This window comes from Etheostoma cragini, chromosome 24 (assembly GCF_013103735.1).
Source record: "Etheostoma cragini isolate CJK2018 chromosome 24, CSU_Ecrag_1.0, whole genome shotgun sequence".
Lineage (NCBI taxonomy): Eukaryota > Metazoa > Chordata > Actinopteri > Perciformes > Percidae > Etheostoma > Etheostoma cragini.
This window is the reverse complement of record NC_048430.1, coordinates 6,445,027-6,465,389: the sequence shown is the minus strand read 5'-3', so window position 1 is coordinate 6,465,389 and position 20,363 is coordinate 6,445,027. Positions and strand designations below refer to the sequence as shown.

The following is a 20,363-nucleotide window of genomic DNA, read 5'->3' as shown; positions in this document are numbered from 1 at the left end:
CCCCCCCCCCCCTCTCTCTCAGCACTGCAGAGCTCCTCGTGTCTCTGGGGTCTTGTTTTAGTCGTTGGTTTGGCAGCTCTGGCTGGCTCTCGCAGCGGAACCAGCTCAACCAGCTCAACCCCCTTTATGTCCCAGCCCACACATGTCTGTGTGCATGTCCATGCTGGGGTCAATCCAGGAGGACCGTCGGGGTTATGAGGAGCCAGACGGAACTCAATGGTCCGAAGCAAGCTGTTCACATAAATAACTTACTCCGACTTCAGTCCTCACATCAGGAGCAGCAAAGTGTGAGAACGTCAACAGCCAACTCCTTAATGGAACAAATAAAACAGCAACCGAAAGCTACATCCATTGGAGACACAGAGAGAGAGCACACAGTGGTTCTTTGCAAATATTCACTTGGCAGTTTAGGACAATGTCATCATCACCCTTGCATCTGTAAACTAAATGAGGGAGGGGTTGGTCGAGTGGATATTCTTGCGGCATCACGACACACACTGCCACGGACATCACAAGTTGGCGTCCTGCTCTACGCAGCTAAGTGCTTCTTTTCAGCAGAGGGTACGGTGTCGGTCCCGGCTGTCCAACCTCACTGTCAGGACTGGCTCCACCCCTGGGGCGGCCATACTGGAGGACCAGTTAGAATACTGGAAGCACTGTGAGGAGCTGTGATAGGCCACTGACAGCTGGCTCTTCTTGGTGGCCAGGTGTTGTCGGCAGCAACAGAGGGCTCTGACCAAGATGGCCACGGCCAGTAGAAGGAGGGCGCCCCCGGCGGCCATAATGTAATACCAGTGGATGGGCAAGGGAGGCACAGGAACGCCTCCCCCTGGTGGAGAGATACAGAATAATTGCCAGCGGGAAAAGAGAGGAGTGGCACTTGTTTATTTTCTACATTTAACTCTCTATTTTGTATCCCTATTGGTCTTCATCATACGAACAGCAGGCGTGCACCTCATATGAGCATGCACAAGCATGCCAGTTGCAAAAAAATTTAATAAATCTCCAAGGCCAAAAAAAAGAGGAAAAATTAAAATGCATCCATTTCTCTCATGTAGCTTGGGTTGCAGTTGGAGGACAAGTTTTCACACCAAGATCAACAAGAGATTTGGTTTGAAATCAGTCCAATGGTTGATCCAGTCAAATTCAATGCAATTATTGTTTTTTTTCCAAAGCTACAACGGAATGACTTGGTGTGAAATGAACGCCAAAATAATTAGTTGTAAAAGCACCCACACACATTGAATTAAGTAGCTTCCTCTTTCTGTTTCGCACTGGCACAGGAAGTCACAAACAGCCCCACTGATAATGAACCATGCAAGAATCAGTCGGACACCACATGGTAATCCAGTGTTCCAGAGCACTCGTAGCTGATATTGGACTGGGATTTGTTATTTAGCTGGCTCGAGTTGGCAGATTTGTTTTGAGTACATAATTTATCCTGTTCTCTGTTTTTGGTTTTTCATTTTCCTCTTTCTCATGCATCAGCCTCCTGGCCAGTCTTCTCCTCCTCAAGCCTAGCTCTGTCTCCTTGGAGACTATCTCCACAGATCCTCTACACTGCTGCCCTTGGCTTGAACCCCTTTCTTAAATTCTTGGTAAGAACCAACTAACCACCTTCCAAGAAGCCTCTATCCGACTATCCAAGACTGCGAGGCAAAAATGAACCCCTTAAGACGTTGAAAAAATAAATAAAAAAAATAAACCCAAATGTACCATACAGACTTAATGTGGAGAGTCATAAGACCGAGAGAATGTCAAATTGAACTAGGGAAAGTGAAGCTGAGCTGAATACATCCTGATTTTTGGACCGTGTCACATAATTAAAGAGGGAAATGGTGCATGCTCCTGCTACTTCACACTGCACACACTTATTAGACAGAGCTGAGTTAGAGAGAGGAGCGAGAGACACCCGTGCTTGCCGCTGCTCAGTCACTCTATCTGATTGCTATTCACCGGGGACACTGGTGTGTATGTGTGCGGTGATATTAATGTGTGTGTTTGTACATGTCTGTCAAGTGTTGGAGACTCTGTGTGAGTGTGTGTGTGCGTGTGCGTGTGAGGGCAGAAGAGTAGAAAAGCCAAAGAAGTGCACACACATCACATTTGCACTCTTATCTTATTGGAAGACATTATGAGATGCCAAAACACTAACATCAATCTCATAGAATCCCCCAGGATGCTCTAAATATTTTTCACGAGGCAGACAGTTATTTAAAACCCTTCAGGCTGTGTCAGGCAGTGTAGAACTGAGAATATGTAGCTCTTTTCAAATATCTGACTCCATGAGGTGCGCTTGATTTGGCTTGTCATGCACGCAGAGTTTGCTGTTTTGAGCCTAATCCTTTGTTTCCAGAGACTGACAAGGTAAAACTAGTGCACAACCGCGTTTCACTGACATAATCTATCTTCCAACTTAGTTTGAGAAAATTCATTTGGTATTTGCAAATTTGATAATTAAGATTTTAGCAAGGGGTTTTAATAACGAATGCAGATTTATTCATCTGGAATCACACAGCTCTAGCAGACTCAGCCTCTGTGTTGACGGTGAGGACTGGTTTGGGCTACTTAGTGCCACCAAGCAAAAAACCCCAGGCTAGTGCATACCGACGAGCAGGAAGCAAGACCAGAGAGGAAGTGACATCATAGCAAATTCAAACTTACCGGAATTTTCAGGAGAAAATGCTGCGATGGGTTCTGCGAGGACAGAGAGAGAGTCAGGCAGACATGGAGACAGGAACAGAGACACAAGGAGAGAGAGACAGAGAGAGACCTGTTAGATAACTTTAAATACGAAGGAAAAGTCAACCAAATGTCACACAAATGTCACAAGACTATCAAAGTACTCCTGGGGAAATTTAAGTTAATTCCTCAGATAACTCACATGAGTTATGGCATTTACTCGGCTTCTTAGCCAGAATGCAATTTCAAATAGAGCACATTGTGTAAATTGGGAATCTAAGTCGGGCCGTGCTGAGAGTGTGTTTATGTATATGTGTGTGTGTGTCTGCGGACGCAAAGTTTACGCATTTCAAGTTGTTTATCTGCCTAGTCCAGTTACTCTAGAGCGGGCAGTTTTTTTTGGGGGCTTGCTGCAAATGCACAGAGCAGAACCTTCACTTTGATTGCCTGGAATGCAAACACAAAGAACTGGTGTGTGTGTCTTTGTGTGTGTGTGCTTGTGTGGGTGTCATGGGGCGGGTGGGAGCGAAAGAAAGAAGGAAACTGACTAGGGAACCGGCGCCTTTTGGCGGGAACGCCAACGCACTGTGAAAAACTCAACTGCGTCGGGTGATAAGCAACATCCCAGAATGCTTTGGGAGTGGCGAAGGAGGGGAGGGAAGGCAGGAAGGAGGAAACACAGCAGCAATGAGGCAAGGGGGGGGGGGGGGGGGGGGGGGGGGGGGGGGGGGGGGCTGGGCTGTCATCTTTGCCTGCCAGGCTGCTGTGCTGCTTAGACTGTCTCGAGACTCTCATGACACAGGCATACACACAAAAATGCCTGACACAAAAACATGAGTGTATGCCACAACCTAGGGACACTTCACACACACACATGCACACTTTCCCTCGACGGCCCTTGGACTGTGGTCCAGCTCCAAAGCACACAGGACGTCAGTCAGAAGTGATGACGGCAGGTTTTTGGCTCTGAACCCCCGGCTCGGTCTCTGATCTGTTTAAGACCCTCTCCAAAGCCCCTGCTCGGGCCAGATTAAGGAGGCTGTGCTGGCGCTCGGCTCACACCAGGCACCCAGAAAGTTGCTTGGGAAACAGCCTGTCTACTTATTCCCTTTGACGGTTTAGAAAAAGCTCTGTTTACAAATACGAAAGAGGAGAGAGTGTAAAAGAGATAGAGGGAGAGGAGGGAAAGAGAAGAAGTGAAATCTAATGAAACATAGATTAGCATCGCCGGGGCCCACGGGGCGTTTATGGCCTAGTTTTCCTATTCTTCTTTTTCTTTTCTTTTTTTTGTGGAGGAATAAAAGCCGTCCCTCCCTCTCCTTCCTCCTTTCATCTCTGTATTCGGTTTGCTCTTGGAGGAGAGGCTGTCTCTGAAACTGGGATGGGAGGGGTGCGGGAGTGAAGGGAGGATCGGGGGCCGAGGGTGTTTATCACTTCATGTGTGTCACTGTTCAAGGACCTTCAGGCTGAAAGTGGAGGAGGTGGAATGGAAATGGCAGATTGATGGGAGGGCGAGATTATGAGGCGATGGAGAAGTTGACAGAGGATGAGAGGGAGCTGGCGGGTCAAATGGATGTGTGCGTACTGTATATGGATATTTGTTTTTGTTTTGAAATATTCTTCTTTGTGGAAAAGATTTCAGCAAACTGAAGCAAAAAATACAGTTTGTCCCTGTCTGTCTGTCAGAGAGTTGTCCTTAGAAAGGCATGGATGTGACGTGCTGAAGAGTGTGTGTGCGTTTGTGTGCGACTTACGTGTGCACTCTTTCAGAGGAATGCTAGAGCTCATGTGGATGTTGTCTATCCAGATGTGTCCTCTAGTGCCGTGCACAAAGTATCCTTCCATCACAACCTATGACATCCAAAACAGGGGAGGAAGAGGAGGAGTTAAAAGTTGAAAAAGAAGCGGAAGACGAAGACAGGAGGAAGGCAACAGGGACCGGGGGGGAGGGGGGGGATTGGGGGGGGGGGGGGGGGGGGGGGGGGGGGGGGGGGGGGGGGGGGGGGGGGGGGGGGGGAGAGGCAAATTTAGAACAGGGACAAGTGAGAGGAGGAGGAGGAGAAAGAAAATAAAAACTTAACACAGTGCCTCTGATTCCAAAGTTGCACCCAACACTTGCAATCATCCTCCCCTTCGTTGCAAGATTCGACTAAATCTTTCATGAGAACATTAACTGCTTGTGATGTCTTTGACAAATGCACAGCGATCCCCAAACAATCACACAGCCAATAGAGACAATATGGCTTACTTAAGCTCCTTTTGAAGTCATCTTAGTGGCCTAAGGTGACAGAGAGATTGAAAGTGATGCTTTCATATGCTCTGAGACGAATGCTTCTCCATTTCACCTACCCTGATAAATACATTCAAGACATGTTTTTCTTTCTGGGGAGACGTATAATAAAGGGTTGGACACAGAGGCCTGTTATCAAACAGACATACTTTAATATAGCTGATATTGGCCAGAAGTCGGGTGCTTTCATAGCACTGCTGTTATGACTTTTCTAGTCATCTTCTTCATTTAACCTAAAAAATGTTGGTTTATTATTACCTGGAAGTCTTTAGGGGAGCGAGGCAGGATGGTGCGACCCTCCCTCCAGACGGGTCCCTGATCGTCTTTCAGTGTCCACAGCACAGTCTCCTCGTTGTGGGCGTCCCGCAGCAGGACCTTAAGGTGGCCTTGGGCCTCCCCCCACAACTGGTAGGAGAAGAGGAGGCAGAGGGGCCCCGTGTCTGCCGCCACCACGGGGCTCACGAGGCGGGCTTGCTGCTGCTCTGTCTTTAGGCTGGCGTCCATGTACAGATAGCTGTTGAGCTCTGGAGGGGAGATAATGAAAGATGACTTTGTCTTACTCTGAATAAGTGTAAAATGTATTGCCAATTTCACAAGGATCCACACACTCTTTCAACTGGGGTTTAAAGCGTTCCTAAATCCAGATGTGCAGGGATTGTACAGACTGTTCCTGAACTCAGGAATTAAGGGAAAAATAGAAAAAAAGATTCCAGCGCAACAATATGCAACCAAGCTGTTTTGGTATTTGCAACACTGCCAAAAATGAGCAGAGCTTTGTTTTAACCTTGAGTTTGCTGGTTTGCTATAGTCAAATGAAAGTGAAAAAAAGACTCATTTAATGAGTTTTCATTTTAGCCCTCGAGGCCAGAAAAGAACTAGGAAATTTGAAGGATGTGTCGACTTGTGTAACTGGTAACTACTGTAAATAGAAGCTGCTGGTATGAGTTTGTGGGGCACAAATGGTGCACGCACATACTGTGTGTGCATACAGTCACACGAACATAAATCAGTACTGTTTGAACACACAGGCATATTTAGAGACATAAATACCCATGTGCACAGTATGTTTTCACACAATTACAGATATCTCAAACAAAAAAGAAATGAATCACGGTGTGTTAACAGGAACGAGATCGCGACCACACAATAGTCACACCAAACAATAGGGAAATGACAAACATAAACACATGGAAGAATAGGACCGGTGAGAGCGTCATTCTTACATGGAGCGCTACCAGAACTCCAGCCAAGACCCTCGGGGCCTATTTCTCTTCATTCCCTTCCAGGTGAATGACTTCAACAGCGGAAAAGTCCCAACACAACGCACGCCACTCCATTTGTTTACACCAGAGGATGTTTAGTTTGCAAATTGGATGCCGACATGAATTCCATTGTGAGAGATTGGTGGGCCTACAGTATGTTTGAGTGAGTAGGTGCGTATGTGTGTATGTTTGTGTGTGTGTGAGAGAGTGACTCACAGAGGCGTCTGGTGAAGAATTTCTTAAGTGGGCCCTGTGGGAAATTGTCCAGTATGAACAATCTGCAGATTAAATCACCTGTTTTATCATGTACAACTGTCTGTGTGTGTGTTAGTGTGTGCCTTTCTGTCTTACAAGCAAGAAAAAAGTAGTCCGCGGCAAATCAGGGATCATACGGGTATTTCCCATAGTGTGTGTGTTTCAGTTTTTGATTCCCAGTAACACCACAAGGTTTATCTGCACAGCATCTGTTTTTTATCCAAAGTACCTTACAGTTACATCCGGCCATGCTCAACTTATTGAGTGACTGGGTCCATAACCTTTCTCTGTGTGTGTGTATATGTGTGTGTGTGTGTGTGTGTGTGTGTGTGTGTGTGTGTGTGCGGTCTTTCCAGCAGATCCGACAAGCAGTATCTAGAGGAACAAATCTTCCTCCGACTTGACAGCTTCCCTCTGGCCGACATACGCCCCGACTCGCCTGTGTGTGACACTTCAGACAGTGTGTGACAGTGTGTCCCTTGGCCCTTCGCAGCCCTCAAATGAGTTGTGTGTGTGTGTGCTCCCCCTTGTTCCACCTTCTTGTGTATATAGGCTACTGCATGTGTGTATACGACTATAGAGGATGCGCGGGTGAATCGTATTTGTGACTCCACGAGGTGTTTTATTACACATTTTAATGTGTGCACCAAAGCCTCTTCCGTCGCATCTGCCTCACGGTGAAGTGCTGCGTCTTGCAGCGAACCCCCCATTGTTGTGCCTCTTGTTCGCCAGACTGCTCATAATCGAGACTGCCTCGCTGTTAGCAGCCACAACAGAGCATTATTAATCCATTTCACAGCAGTCTCCTGCAGTGAGAAGCAAACAAAGATTCAATCTATGAAGCCTGTTTAGCATGTTTTTACTAGTTGGGGTATATTAAGCCAAATAACACATAATATGGTGGCTAATTCCACTTCTGTGCCTAATAATTGGTTTCATGCCTGAGTTCAAAAGGTGAGGAGATCCTGGTTTGTGGATCACATGAGAAAATGAACTCTTTAGAGGATTAAACAGCGATTTGATAGCAGTGAAATAATGATCCTGTGTTGGCTGGGATTTCTGACCTTTGACATCAACAGGAAAATCAAAGGCTGGCGTGGTGTGTCAAAACGGCTGGAAATGATACTCCATACATGAAAGCCACAACCGTACTAATCCAAGCAACCCTTCCCAATCCGGCCGTGATGAAAGAAGCTGCTTTGAAGCCCCCTGTCAAAGATGGCTATGACCTAAATCGGTCATGCTTCAGGAACATTTCTGCCTTCGCAGTGAGATCTATTGCCCTGCTGAACACGACCCAGGTGACATCACAAATTTGACCAAAAAAAAAAGGGGGGGCATACTGAACCTCTTGTTTAATTCTTTCCAGCTAGAGAGATGCTTAATCTTTCATGGAGACTTGCTCAAATCCAATGAATTTTAAAACAAGATGGGATAACACTCCCTTACCCTATCCAAGAAAAATTATAAATAGTGCTAAAAAAAAAAAAAAGAACTCCCTAAACCCAGCAGGATACGTCTTATATAGTTTTTAATAACACGCCAAAAGCTGCACTTTTGATCCGCGGATATGTATAAAAGGGAAAATGAATGATTATTTCTTCATGGAGTGTCTAAGTAGATGTAGGTCTACACAGCGTCATGTGGGATGTGCCTGCGGTAATGGAGAGGCAGTAACAGACGACCGGGAATAACAGCTCGTCTTTGGAATCTACTCCTCTGAACTTAATTGGAGCTACTGGGTCTTAACTCCTTTCTGCAGACACGTTGCATGTTTTGACACACAAGCAAGCGAGCGAGCAAGTGGAGAACTGGTGTATGTCACGCGCGAGTCCGTATGTGCCCGACATGACGGTGGTGGCGCCTCATTCCCTCAATTCATTTTCATTCTCATTCGTTCAGGAAAGAGCGGCGCGGCTGGCAGACGATGTTGCTGCTAAATTAGACTGGTTTCAATTTAAGGAATAAATTTAATCAAATTGAAAAGGGACTCAATGAAGATGCACAAGGAGAATGACTTCATTTAATTAGGGTGTTGTCTGGACTGAGTGAAGTTGATAAAATAAACTCAATGCATTTGTGTTTGTGCAATTTTCTGCGCCGAAATGGAATTGCTGCAGCTGCATACATAAAAGCTCTGCAGCACAGATCCCATGTTAGTTGTCCCTAAATAGCCTGAGCTGCTAACTGCATCGTCTTGTAAAATCACCCAGACAACCCCTGCAGGTAACTGTCCATCAAATGCGTGCTACATTGAGAAAAACAAAAGCTCCCTGAAGCAGCTCGGAGTTGTTCTGCTAACCGGACAGTGGTCACGCAGAATCTTCACATGAGTGCTGAGGAGACTCACCGTGGCTGTGTAGGGACCAGAGCAGAGGCGCGTTGGGGTCGTGCGTCCACCCACACAGGCCGTGGTCAAAGTCACACACGCTGTCTGATGGAGGAGAGGTGGCCACTGTAAAAGGGGAGAACAGCGAGGAAGGAAAAGAGAGTCAGAGCGAGAGCCAAAGGGCACCAAGGTGTGAGACATCATTTCAGATAGAGAAGTTTCATCTTTTCTATTACTGCTTTCTTATAATACTATCAATCCAGTATTTCTTGTCGTTGTTTCCTGGTCTCACCTGTAGTCGAAATGGGGACAGTGGTGCTTTCAATGTCAGCAGGCAGAGTTGGCGTGGCGGTGTCGACCGGCGTGGTGGTTTCTACAGAAGCAAACACAACACAGCTCAGGTCAAAGGTGGGTGTATGAAACAATCTTCAGACATTATATTACAGCAAAGAGGACACATTAATCACCTAATGTATGTTTAAGGTATTATTATTCACGGTAGCATACGTGAGGGAGGCCCAGGAAAAACAGATGTGAGACGAGGTGATAAGCAACAAAGACCGAAAGGAACCAGAATGTAATGAAATATAGTGTCTTTATGCATCTTTAATGACCCTCCATTAGGCCTATATTCCAGTGATTAACATAAGTAAGGAGAAGCTAATAGTTATTGAGAATTCCAAAAGGTAAAAATGAACCTAACATCATGTCTAAAGCCCACTAATTTGCACTTTATATCTTTTTTGATTGATCCATACAAAGGTTTATGGGGTTGCGTACCAGACTGGACTGGAACATCAACAGAAGTGACCATGCAGGAACTCGTAGTGCCCCTTTAATAGCAGTGGGACAACGTTTAAAACAAGAAACCGAAGCGTTTTACTGCTGCTCCGGCATTTCTATCCATATTTCAGAACATAAACAGCACTGTATAATAAGTGTAAACTAAGGGTGTTTTTCCATTGCATGCTACCCCTTTGACTCCCCTTGACTTTTTGGGGTTTTCCATTACAAAAAAAGTCCCTGGTACGTGCTAACAGGTACTTTTTTAAAGTACAATCTCAGTAAAATTCCAAGCGAGCTGAGGCGATGCCAAAAGGTCACGTGAAAACCAGCAGGGGTTGTCCTGAACAAACCCGCTGTGTTTAAATAGTTCAGCCAGCGTTTTTTTTCTTTTCTTGCTACCTTCAGCTTCTTTTGAAACTAATAAGTCTTCTGGCTGCCGAGAATCAAACGCAACACACCTTTGATGCTCTGTGTGTGTGTGTGTGTGTGTCGCGTTAGGTCACGGCAGTTTCCTGTTACGACGACCAGCCACGGCGGTACTAATCTGCCACGGAAAAAGGAGGACGGGGCACCGAGTCGAGGCGAGGCGAGCAGGTACCATTAATGGAAAAACGCCATAAGTCCCGTCTACTGTCTCCAGACGCTCATCCCACCCAGAGTGTCAGAGACAGTGGAGGAGCAGGCGTAGAGAGCACCCAAAGGGGCCCCCCCGTCATGTTATGTCTGGGTGCTCAGGCGTCAGTATCTGTCAAATATGCAGACACACACAGACGCAGACATGCTAATACACACAGATGCAGAGTCACACACATCCACATGCATGCAGGTCTGGGGTTCAGGCTGCTGGATGGATGTGTCTAACAAACTCCCCTCGACCTTGGACAGGGGGATCACACTCTGGGACTACTCACTGGCTGTCAGAGAGGAACCACGCACGCACACACATATGCACAGGCACACACGCATGTGCGCAGGCACACACATACGCTCACAGACACACACATGGACATACACACAGATCAATGCTTTCCATGCTTATTTTTCAACGTACCAAACAAACACACGCACGCATCTCCCACTCTCTTTTCTTGTGTGCATGTGTGAGCAAGTGTCTCTCTCACTCTATAACTCACACACAGTCAGAAGAAGGGACACAGAAAACACAAAGTGAAATGTATGATTTTACCCCTCTGCCTCTAAATCTATTCAGGCGCACTATCACAAGAAAACACATGCGATACACTAAAGGCACAACAATGTGCTCATTAAAACACAGCACGCGTGCGCACAAACAGACACATGTTGAGCAGGCTGCAGTCGGAATGTGAAACGGGAGAAAGCACTGTGTTATTAGGAGCAGATGGGTCAACTCTGGTGTGTGATGGGAGTTTACACAGAGGTTTTGGATCACGTCTCAACCGAAGATCCAAATTTATCATGTGAATAAACTATGAAAGCTGTTCTTCCCTCAGTTTCTCTCTGTACAACCATTGCAGCTACTGATATACGACCCTGGCTTCTCTTTCTGAAAGTGGATTCTTAAGCATATTTTATTTCATATTGCTTTGTTAGCTTTCTCTGACTTTTCCCATTTAAGTTTATCCAAACAACTCTGAGACTTAAAAGCCTGAAGATGTCCTTTTGGACAGAGCTCATCAGTTTGAATAGAACACAACAACAAGTATGCAAGCATTTTAGTAATAGTCCCATGGATTCATCACCACTCTTTGCTGTGCTGGCTGGTCGTTCTGCATGACAACTATTAACATTTAAAGGCACTAAGGGCGACAAACACGGCGTGATACACAATTGATCCGCTTAAAGGAACTTCCTATGGAGATGAGCGCGACGGCGCCCCAGCTGGAGAAATAGCAGACATAAAAGGGCTGGCCACAGCTGGCAACAGCTTCTGACATTAACACAGCGTTAATGTCATGTCCTTTATGCCTGTCATTAACTACCTAATGAGACTCTTATCGCTGCCGGCCCACCGGGACAGTAAGCGACCCTCCCTCAAACTTCTCTTCCTCCCACTGTTTCAAATGCAAGACCATCTCTTCCCCTTCTCCTCTTCACTCTGTCTCTTGTGCTTACTTTTCTCGTTTGTTTTTGCCTTTTTATTCCAGTCTAACCTTTGAGTCCTCCACTTAAGCCTTGGGACCAGGAGTTAAAACAAACCAGGTGCCTATAGATAACCTGGGCGCAAGAACACACACGCTTCCATGTGTGCGAACAACTTAACACACATAAACACAAAACACACAGTCTAGTCCATTAAGATTCTACCCAGCACTCTATGCTTTCAAAGGTCAGGCCTTGTCACAGTGTAAATGTGCTGACCTTTCCAGGGTGTGACAGGGGTGTCGACGGCAATGGAAATGGGACCGACTTGTGCGTTTGTGTATGTTTATGGGAGACAGTGAGAGAATGTGTGTGCACGTATGCAATCTGCCTACCTTGCCCCAAGCCCTGTCCTTGGTGTGTGTGAGGACTGGAGCCATGCGGAGGCCCATGTGTGTGCAAGAAGGCCTACTGTCCATGTGCAGCAGAGGGCCTTGTAATGCAGGAAAAGTCCCTCTGCAGCGGAGTGTTGCCTTACATAATGTGTCTACTGCTGCAGGATATGATGCAAGTCATCATCATGCACGGGATGAGACACCAACTCTTGGACCCAGGGGAACTGCTGGCATAGATAATGGAGGTGCACACTCCCATGTTCAAATACACACTGGAGTGGCACAGGCACACACATTTGGGCACAAACCCGAACACATGGACATACACACAGATCAATGCTTTTTCGTGCTTATTTTACAACATACCAAAACACACACACACACACACACACACACACACACACACACACACACGTTGGAAAGGGCTCTGTGTATTAAAGACATTGCTCCCTCCAAAAGAATCTGACTCAGCGATATGTCAGAGAAGAGAAAAAAAATCTTCAATTATGTAGAAAGCTTTTCTGTAAATCTCTGCTTGGCAGTCCTAGGCGTGCGCACACACACTACACAATACACGAAACACACACACACACACACACACACACACACACACACTACACAAACATGAAACACACACACCACACAATACACGAAACGTACACACACACACAATCCTAACTGATGGGACACTATGACAGTGAAATAAAGAGCTTATATGCAGCCAAAACAAGTATAGGACCACACTACCATCATTTTATAGTGAGCGCCCCCATATCTCCTGAGGTTTTATAGAAACCAGAAAGCGAGCGTGAAGCTGGGACATCTGTGGTTTACATTACAGGTGTGTACGTGCATGTGTGCACTACAATTCACTGCTCCTAAGACTGTATACTGTGTGCTTTCATTTAATTACTGAGCTCATACATTTTTTCTTTTTGGAACACGTACACTTGGGAAAAAAACTGTCAATGTAGAGGGGTTTTGTGTGTATGTGTGTGTGAAAGAGAGAAAGAGACACAGCTGCGCATCAACAAGGGATATAGATGGAGTCAAGACCAAAAGCAGTGAGTATGGAAAAGAGGTGCAAGTGATGACTAATGGAGGAGGAGGGGAGGAAAGGAGAGGAGGCATGGTAACAAAAAAAAAAGAACAAAAACATTGACGGACCCACGCACTAGGCCTCAGGGTGGGAAAAGAAAGAACTGCAACCATATGTAAGAATAAAAAGAGAAACCTTATTTTATTCTGCCTCACTGTGGTAGCCGCTAATATGTCCAAACCCCACTGAGCAAAATAAAAAACATACATTTCATCAGCCTAAATCATACAAATGAGAAGAAATTCAAAAGAGGGCTTAACTGAAGACAGAAAACAGAAAGATGTGAATAGTCTGCGTGTAAGGGGAAGTGAAAGATTTACAGGATGTCAGCAGTATTCCTGCTGAGTTTTAGAGGCCTGTGAACAATGTGTGACCCTCAACAGCAGCTCTCAGGGACGCATTCCCCTAAAACCCTACACACCAGCTGATAAATTATCCCCTATGCAACAAGTGGAAATGTCTACCCCTCTCTCTCTCTGCAGTGTATTTTGGGTGTGCTTGCTTGTGCCGAGCATGTTGTGCTATATAGCCCAGTGTGTCCGTCGTCGTAGCCCAGTGTGTGCGTCTACATCACATCTGGATCACATACCACGCTGGAAAGTGAACAAACCAATGCTCTTTCTCTCTCTCTCTCTCTCTCTCTCTCTCTGGATGCATTCCTTTAAACCAAACCCTGTCATCTCCCTGCTGAACACTTTGAGGGTCGAGCTTTCACTGTACTTCCCTTTCTTAGCCAACACTGGGTGTCTCTCCTGAGCTCTGGCAGATTATAGCAAATGAGCCCCCTTCCATTCCCATGGTCCATTGCCTTCTGGTTAGATCGGTTCAATACAGCGTGGTGCAAATAATTTAGCCTGGAATAGTGTAAGCAGCAAATAATCATATATAAAATGATTCCCCTGTCATATAAGCAACAGCAGAATGCCCTACCTGGAAGGTCACAGCCCAGTATCTCCACTCTCATCCCGATTCCTGCTGGAGACCACCTCTCTGGATACAGCCGGACATACTGGGACACTATCTCCTCAAAATGGCGCAGCTCTGGGTTGTCATAGTGTGTGTTCCCCTCAAAGATCTGTCCAAAACACACAAATACAAATGTCATCTTGGTGGTGTGTCTGTATGGGGGAAGTTTACTTGCAAACAGATCATTTTCCCGTCTATCTTCCTCCCTCACCCACCCACCTTGGGCAGGCTAGTCTTGCTGTCCATGATGAAATTCCACTCTTTTCCATTCAGGCTGTGTGCCACTTTGTACTTCCTGACAAACGCCCGGTTATCTGTGGTCGCCCCGCTTCCTGCGTCGCCTCCCCTTGCTCCCTGGGTGATCACTCCGCGCACCGTCTTAGGCACCCCAAGGTCCACCTGTGGAGGTCGGATTGAGATGAATGCATGGTGATGAAAGGACTTTACACAACACATGGTTAGGTTTTAATGCAGCTGTGCTACCTGTTTGCTCAATGATGTTTTTGTGCCTCTAACGTTGCCTTCCAGGCAGCTAACCCTAACCCTAACCCTAACCTTGCCGCGCTGCCTGGAAAGAGACGTTAGGGGAAAAAAACACCAAACAACTGCTTATTTTAGCTTGGTTGCCTCTGGCAGCTGGAATGGCACTATAAAGCCAGAGTTTAAAGGGACTACTTGTTGAATTTATGAACATGACATTTTTACTGTAAAACAACAACAATTACCCCAAACAAATGACGTCACAACCATACTCTTGCTGGCTTTTGTCTTGCATATTTAGCACTTAACTGAACACCATGGAACAATATATAAAATGCACTATATAGGTTACCAGTAGATGCATTCATTTCATTGTTCATTATTGGTGCTTTTATGGTGACAGCATCTGTAAACATAGAGTGAAAATGTACAAAAATGGAATTAAAACCCTCTTGTACCTGAAGCCACTCCTCTCCAGCCAGGGGCTGTGCAGGGTTAGGGAACCAGCCGGAGCGACTGGCGACCAGACGGGCGGTTGCAGGGTTCCACACCATGTCCCTGCTGGAGGAGGCTGAGATCTGGGCATCAGGGAGCAGGCCAGACAGCAGGCCCTGCAGGTCTGAACACGGAGCATCTGGAGTGGAAGGCGGAGAAGGGAGAGATAACTTTAACCTTCACCTCAGAGGCGCTCTGATGAAGAAGTTTCAGCGATGACCTAACATACATTCATGCTGTTACACATATTCCCAGCCTGAAGACTGAAGAGAAGGGGGAAAAAGAGATGTGTAGCACAGCACTATTGCTTAAATATGCAATTGCATTGCCTTAAGTGAGAAAAAAAGCCTACGCTGACTTTCCTGCTTTGCATTCATGCACTTCACATCCCACACAAACATTATGAAAAGGTTATTGTATCTTTACATTCTCTACAATCGCTTGTATGTTCACTATGCTGCAAACATTTTGTGTACTTTCACCAGCTGAGGGAAAGTTCTACGTACATGCAAAAGCACTTGGAAACGCATTCAGATATGGATGAGCGAGTGGCACTGAAAGTAACTTGCTGACGGAGTATGTGAGAGGGAGAAATGAGCATTAAGGGGATAAGGGAGGTATAATACCAGGAGTCGGGGGGCATTGAAGTAGAGAGCGTAAAGAGTGAGACAATAAGTACAAAAAAGAAAGAGAGACGGAGCTTGGGGAAGCTAAGGGGAGAAGAAGATGTTTGAGATGAGGCTCCTACAGAGACTAATAGTGGGAGAGGAAAGGAACGAGGGAGGAGGAGCGAGACACTGTGGGTGGTGGATGAGGTAGAGAGAGCTTGAAGAAGGTACACAGAGGAAGAGAGAAAGGGCAGGAGGAAGGGCGATGGAGAGATGTTAGTTGTGCTGACGGTTTAAGAGAACACAGATCAAAGTTTCATGCTATTATGTCACTACGAAAGCAGGAGATGTAAATAATGAATAAAAGGCACAAGAAGTGTATGCATGTGTGTGCGCCGGTGGGTGGTGTCTGTGTACATTCCAAAGGATGCACCCGCCTATGGGGTCATCTGCTATATTTAGCTTGAGTGTGTGTGTGTGTGTGTGTACCTGTACTGTAAGAGTTATTTCGATAGCAGCTGTTGAGACTGAAGCGAATCATAGTTTCTGATGTAAGCGTGAACAGGGAGCCATGAATGATTGATTGGTACTCATTTCTCAATATAGAAGAGCTCACAGAGAAAAGAGGACACATCAAGAGAGTATCTAAGACTGTGAGAGGGAAGAGAGACATCGCTGGGGGAGATCGAGAGACAGAAAGCGAGCACGGAGAAGAAGTGGGAGAACGCAGAAAGAGGGAAATGACACTGGCGGAGCCTCTGGAAGGAAGAATAGAGTAAAAGTTTCCTATAATTAGCCCAAGGCGTGCTATGTTTAAAAGACAGCAGGGGGAAATGTGGGAAAGACACTAAATACACGTGTGTGTGTGTTGTTGGTTTTTACAATTTAGTAGATTATTGTTTAGCTGATGTTTAATTATCTTTTTAAAGCAAATTATATATAGAGATTTTTTTTTAATGACAAGCAGCAGAAAAGGCACACTTCAGACCACAACACTGCTGTTCCGAAATCCTTAAAGCTCTCTCATCAGCTTTGTTCAATTGCCTTTCAACGAGAACCCGAGTGCAGCAGAAAACCGTTGACGCGTGATTCTGGCAAAGTCAACTTTCCTTAGGTAAAATAGCAAGGTTGAACCTTGTGATGCGGCCACACACACCTGTAATCTGGCATCCGTAGAGCTCAAAGCGCAGGGCGATGCCGTTCCTCCAGGTCTGTGGTCGGATACGAACAAACCGGGCCAGAACTGGCTGCGGGACCCGGTTCAGGACCACCTCGGCTGGGTCTGTGTTGCCGTGGAAAATCTGGGAAAAACGAACGACAAATAGAAGACAAAGGTTACTGTCAGAAGGAGATGTGCTGCTTATGCCTGTAGGTCGTATTTCTCTTTTTCTCAAACACACTACCTCTGGCTCTACACCCACCCACGGTGCACGGTTTCACTTGGCTACACACACACACACACACAGTGGCAGGCCGGACAAAGCAGAGACAACCCAAACATGGATCCAATGTCACAAGCCCAGCTGTCGATGTGTTTTGGGGTCAAAGGTTCGGCGCTGGGAGGCTGGGAAAACCTGACGATGGATGAGGGAGACACACACACACACACACACACAGAGACACACACACACCTCAACGTTGTTGGTCGCAGCAAGCTGTGAGACAATTGACCTCAAACTACCAAACATGATTGGCCGTTGGACGCAGGAAGTGTGTCCAGGTGGGCAGGATATAAGTGAAATTATCTCCCCAAAGCATCAACATTAACTTCTTCTTTATGAACACTCCCTTCCTTCCATTTGCTTTTAAGCAGCGGGTGGGGCAGCAGGGGTCGGAGGGCAAATGTAACCACGGCGGTCGAGTTACTTCCTGTTTTGGGCAGAAAAGAATCCCATGATGCTTGAGGGCACTGGATGGGGACATTCAATGACAGACATGAGTCTTCCTTTCTTTTGTCTTCTTGTATCACAAAACTTTTCTTAAAACCATAACTCTTTTTGTAATTATAAATAACCTTCCCCTTCTACCACATCCCTCTGAATACCTACATCTCATACCAACAAAAATACCAACACCTGCATTTTCTCTTTAATTCTTTCTTCAGAACCGTATCGTTGATATCAGTGAACACATCATCTCTCACCTCCTCTGCATTTCTTCCTCTTGTTGGTGGCTACAAACACACCACACACACACACAATGACACAGGAAACCACAGGAAAACACACAAACCCACACAGATCCTACACAATCAGATGAGCAAAGGAAGTCTTTTAATTGCCTGAGTGACTGTTGAGTGTCATTCACCCTGTCTGTGGTCGACGAGGCAGGCTGATAGGAGAGCCGGCAATTATTCTCAAAACAACACAGACGTACATCACGGCCACAACGCACAATGGGAAGATGGAAAGACAACTGCTACAAGCAGCTGAATTAAAGATAAAAAGGCATCATCTCTTAAAAAAGATCCCTACATGATTTCTCTTTTACTCCGATCCAAGCCCAGGATGATCAAACCAAAGCACGCTCCCTTAGCCTAAAGATTTGATTCTGTCTTGTTTTGATAATGTCGTTTTTCATTATAAGTGATAAACAGTGGGATTTTAGTTTTGAGTTTAAAAATATTACTCTGCCATATTGGTGTAAGTTGACCTATTTGTAAAATTCCCTAACTGGCGCAGGCCTAAAAAAAAAGATAATATGATATTCCAGAAATTCCATAACCAGTGGGATATATGAGAGATACGACTTCCAAATCCTACTCGAGGGGTTTTATTTGATTTTGGGCATGGCCTGATTTAATCAAGTGGAGCTGACACTGGCAATACAAAGCAGTGTGAGTGTTTGAACAGATAAGCAGCTCTATCTCTGCTGTATCTGCTGCTGGATGAGGATAGACAGCCGTTATGTTTACCTAAGAGGCCAAACAGTGGATGTGGGCTCTTATGGGGGTTATATAAACACCCACACAAGCTCACACAAAGACGTGTGTATGATGGAGGGCTCGCCTCTGATACAGTTCAACCGACCCATCTTTACCACTCCCAGACATTCTGACTATGAAACAAAGAGCAGCATGGAGGAAAGACAGAGGACAGGAAAAACGAGAAAATGACTGCAGGGAGGAGGAGTCCTCAGAAGAATAGTTAAGAACAGATGAAGAGAGGGGTGGAGGCGGATGAGAGAGAGAGAGAGAGAGGTGAAAAAAAGAAGGTTGAATGGAGGGCAGCAGATAGAACTGATTGAGGAATATGAACAGAGGAATGTGGCAAGTAGGAAAGACAGAACAACGAACAGATTCATCACTGAAACAGGAACTGTAAAAATGTATCTCTTCAATTGTTCATATTATGCTTTTTTGGCTTTTTCCCTTTCCTTTGTTGTGTTATATATCTTTTTGGTGCATTTAATAGGGTTAACAAAGAGCCCAAAGTCCGCTCCAGAAGGACCATCTTCTAGAGACCAACTGCTCCAAACAGCTCTATTGTAGTCCAGCCTTTACTTCTGTGAGAAAGGTACGCCCTCATATTCTGCTTCTGACTGGCTAGTAGTCCTTACTTAGGCAGTGCGCATGTGCAACTCCCAACAAATGGAACAGAAGTGAGATGCCTCCCTCTGTCGCTAAAACAGAGAGCTCAATATACAGGGTGAAAAGAGGAGCCGCAGCAATGTGCAGTACAACAACAATAATGTCTTTTGAAAATGTAACCATGTAAACCTATTCTGATTTAACCTCTAAATACAATTATGAACCTGAAAATGAGCATAATGTGAACACTTTAATAAGGCAAAACACCTCAATTCCATAGACTTTCCTACTTGAAATAATGAAATGAATTGCAGACTATTGCATCCATTGTGAGTTTCTTTTCAATAAAGAAATTATGTGATCAAAATAAATAATGAAAAAAAAAGTCTAAATATGGCATGGTCGATAAATGGCTTAGATACTGTAAGTCTGTGCAATATTCGTCCACTAAAAGTTCCCAGAAATGTCCAATCGTTGGAGATGCCCCACAAAGACTAAAAGGCTATTAGCCGGTGCGATACTTCCAGCTGCTTTCCTTTGTTTTCATCTTAAGATAAAAGCAGAGACTATGGCCAACATTACTATTACAGACAATTTATTCAATAACAATTGGCTCTCAAGACGCTCTTTCCATTTTTCTTTTGGATGTGAGAGGAGGGAGAACAAACCAATGACAGACGAGAGACAAAAACAAAGAGAAGTTGTCAGTTGGCTCTCAGCTACTCTGTCTCCTCCACTTCCTCCCCTACCTGAGAGGTCACTCGTTTGACCCCTGAACCCATTACTTCCAAGGTTAAAGGTCAACGGCCTGAGGAAGCAGATGGTTGCTCATTGACCAACTTGTAGATACCGTGGTTACTTTTTGACTAACTGGGACTGCGGCATGAATTGAGATGCATGTTTGTATTGTAGATGGGCGTAGCTGCCAGTCTGCTGTCTGGACCACCTCTGTAATCTGCCTGACGACTAGCATGTATTTTTTATTGTTGACTGACTATGTGTGTCAACGTGAGCCTTGCCCGTCACGTGACGTTCCGGAGAGGTAGGCTGAATAATTAACGTTGTCATGTTGCGTCTCCGATTGTGGAGGCTCATGAAAATATAACCAGGCCCTGCCCGCGCACAC

The 20,363-nt window shown here is 45.6% G+C and overlaps 1 protein-coding gene across 3 annotated transcripts in view; it reads right to left on the bottom strand.

Moving 5' to 3' along the window:
* The window catches only part of nrp2a (neuropilin 2a), a 63,124-nt gene that overhangs the window by 9,830 nt on the left and 32,931 nt on the right, over positions 1-20,363 (bottom strand). For 2 of the 3 annotated variants that reach the window (XM_034864695.1, XM_034864694.1), the window contains exons 8-16: positions 16,865-17,009; positions 15,064-15,239; positions 14,345-14,524; positions 14,090-14,234; positions 9,111-9,191; positions 8,840-8,944; positions 5,231-5,496; positions 4,437-4,533; positions 2,665-2,697 (exon numbers count right to left, since the gene is read on the bottom strand). In XM_034864695.1, the coding sequence (XP_034720586.1) occupies positions 2,665-2,697; positions 4,437-4,533; positions 5,231-5,496; positions 8,840-8,944; positions 9,111-9,191; positions 14,090-14,234; positions 14,345-14,524; positions 15,064-15,239; positions 16,865-17,009 (1,228 nt within the window). Of the gene's footprint in view, positions 1-8; positions 830-2,664; positions 2,698-4,436; positions 4,534-5,230; positions 5,497-8,839; positions 8,945-9,110; positions 9,192-14,089; positions 14,235-14,344; positions 14,525-15,063; positions 15,240-16,864; positions 17,010-20,363 lie in introns of those variants that run through there. The other variant, XM_034864696.1, reaches the window with a different exon arrangement.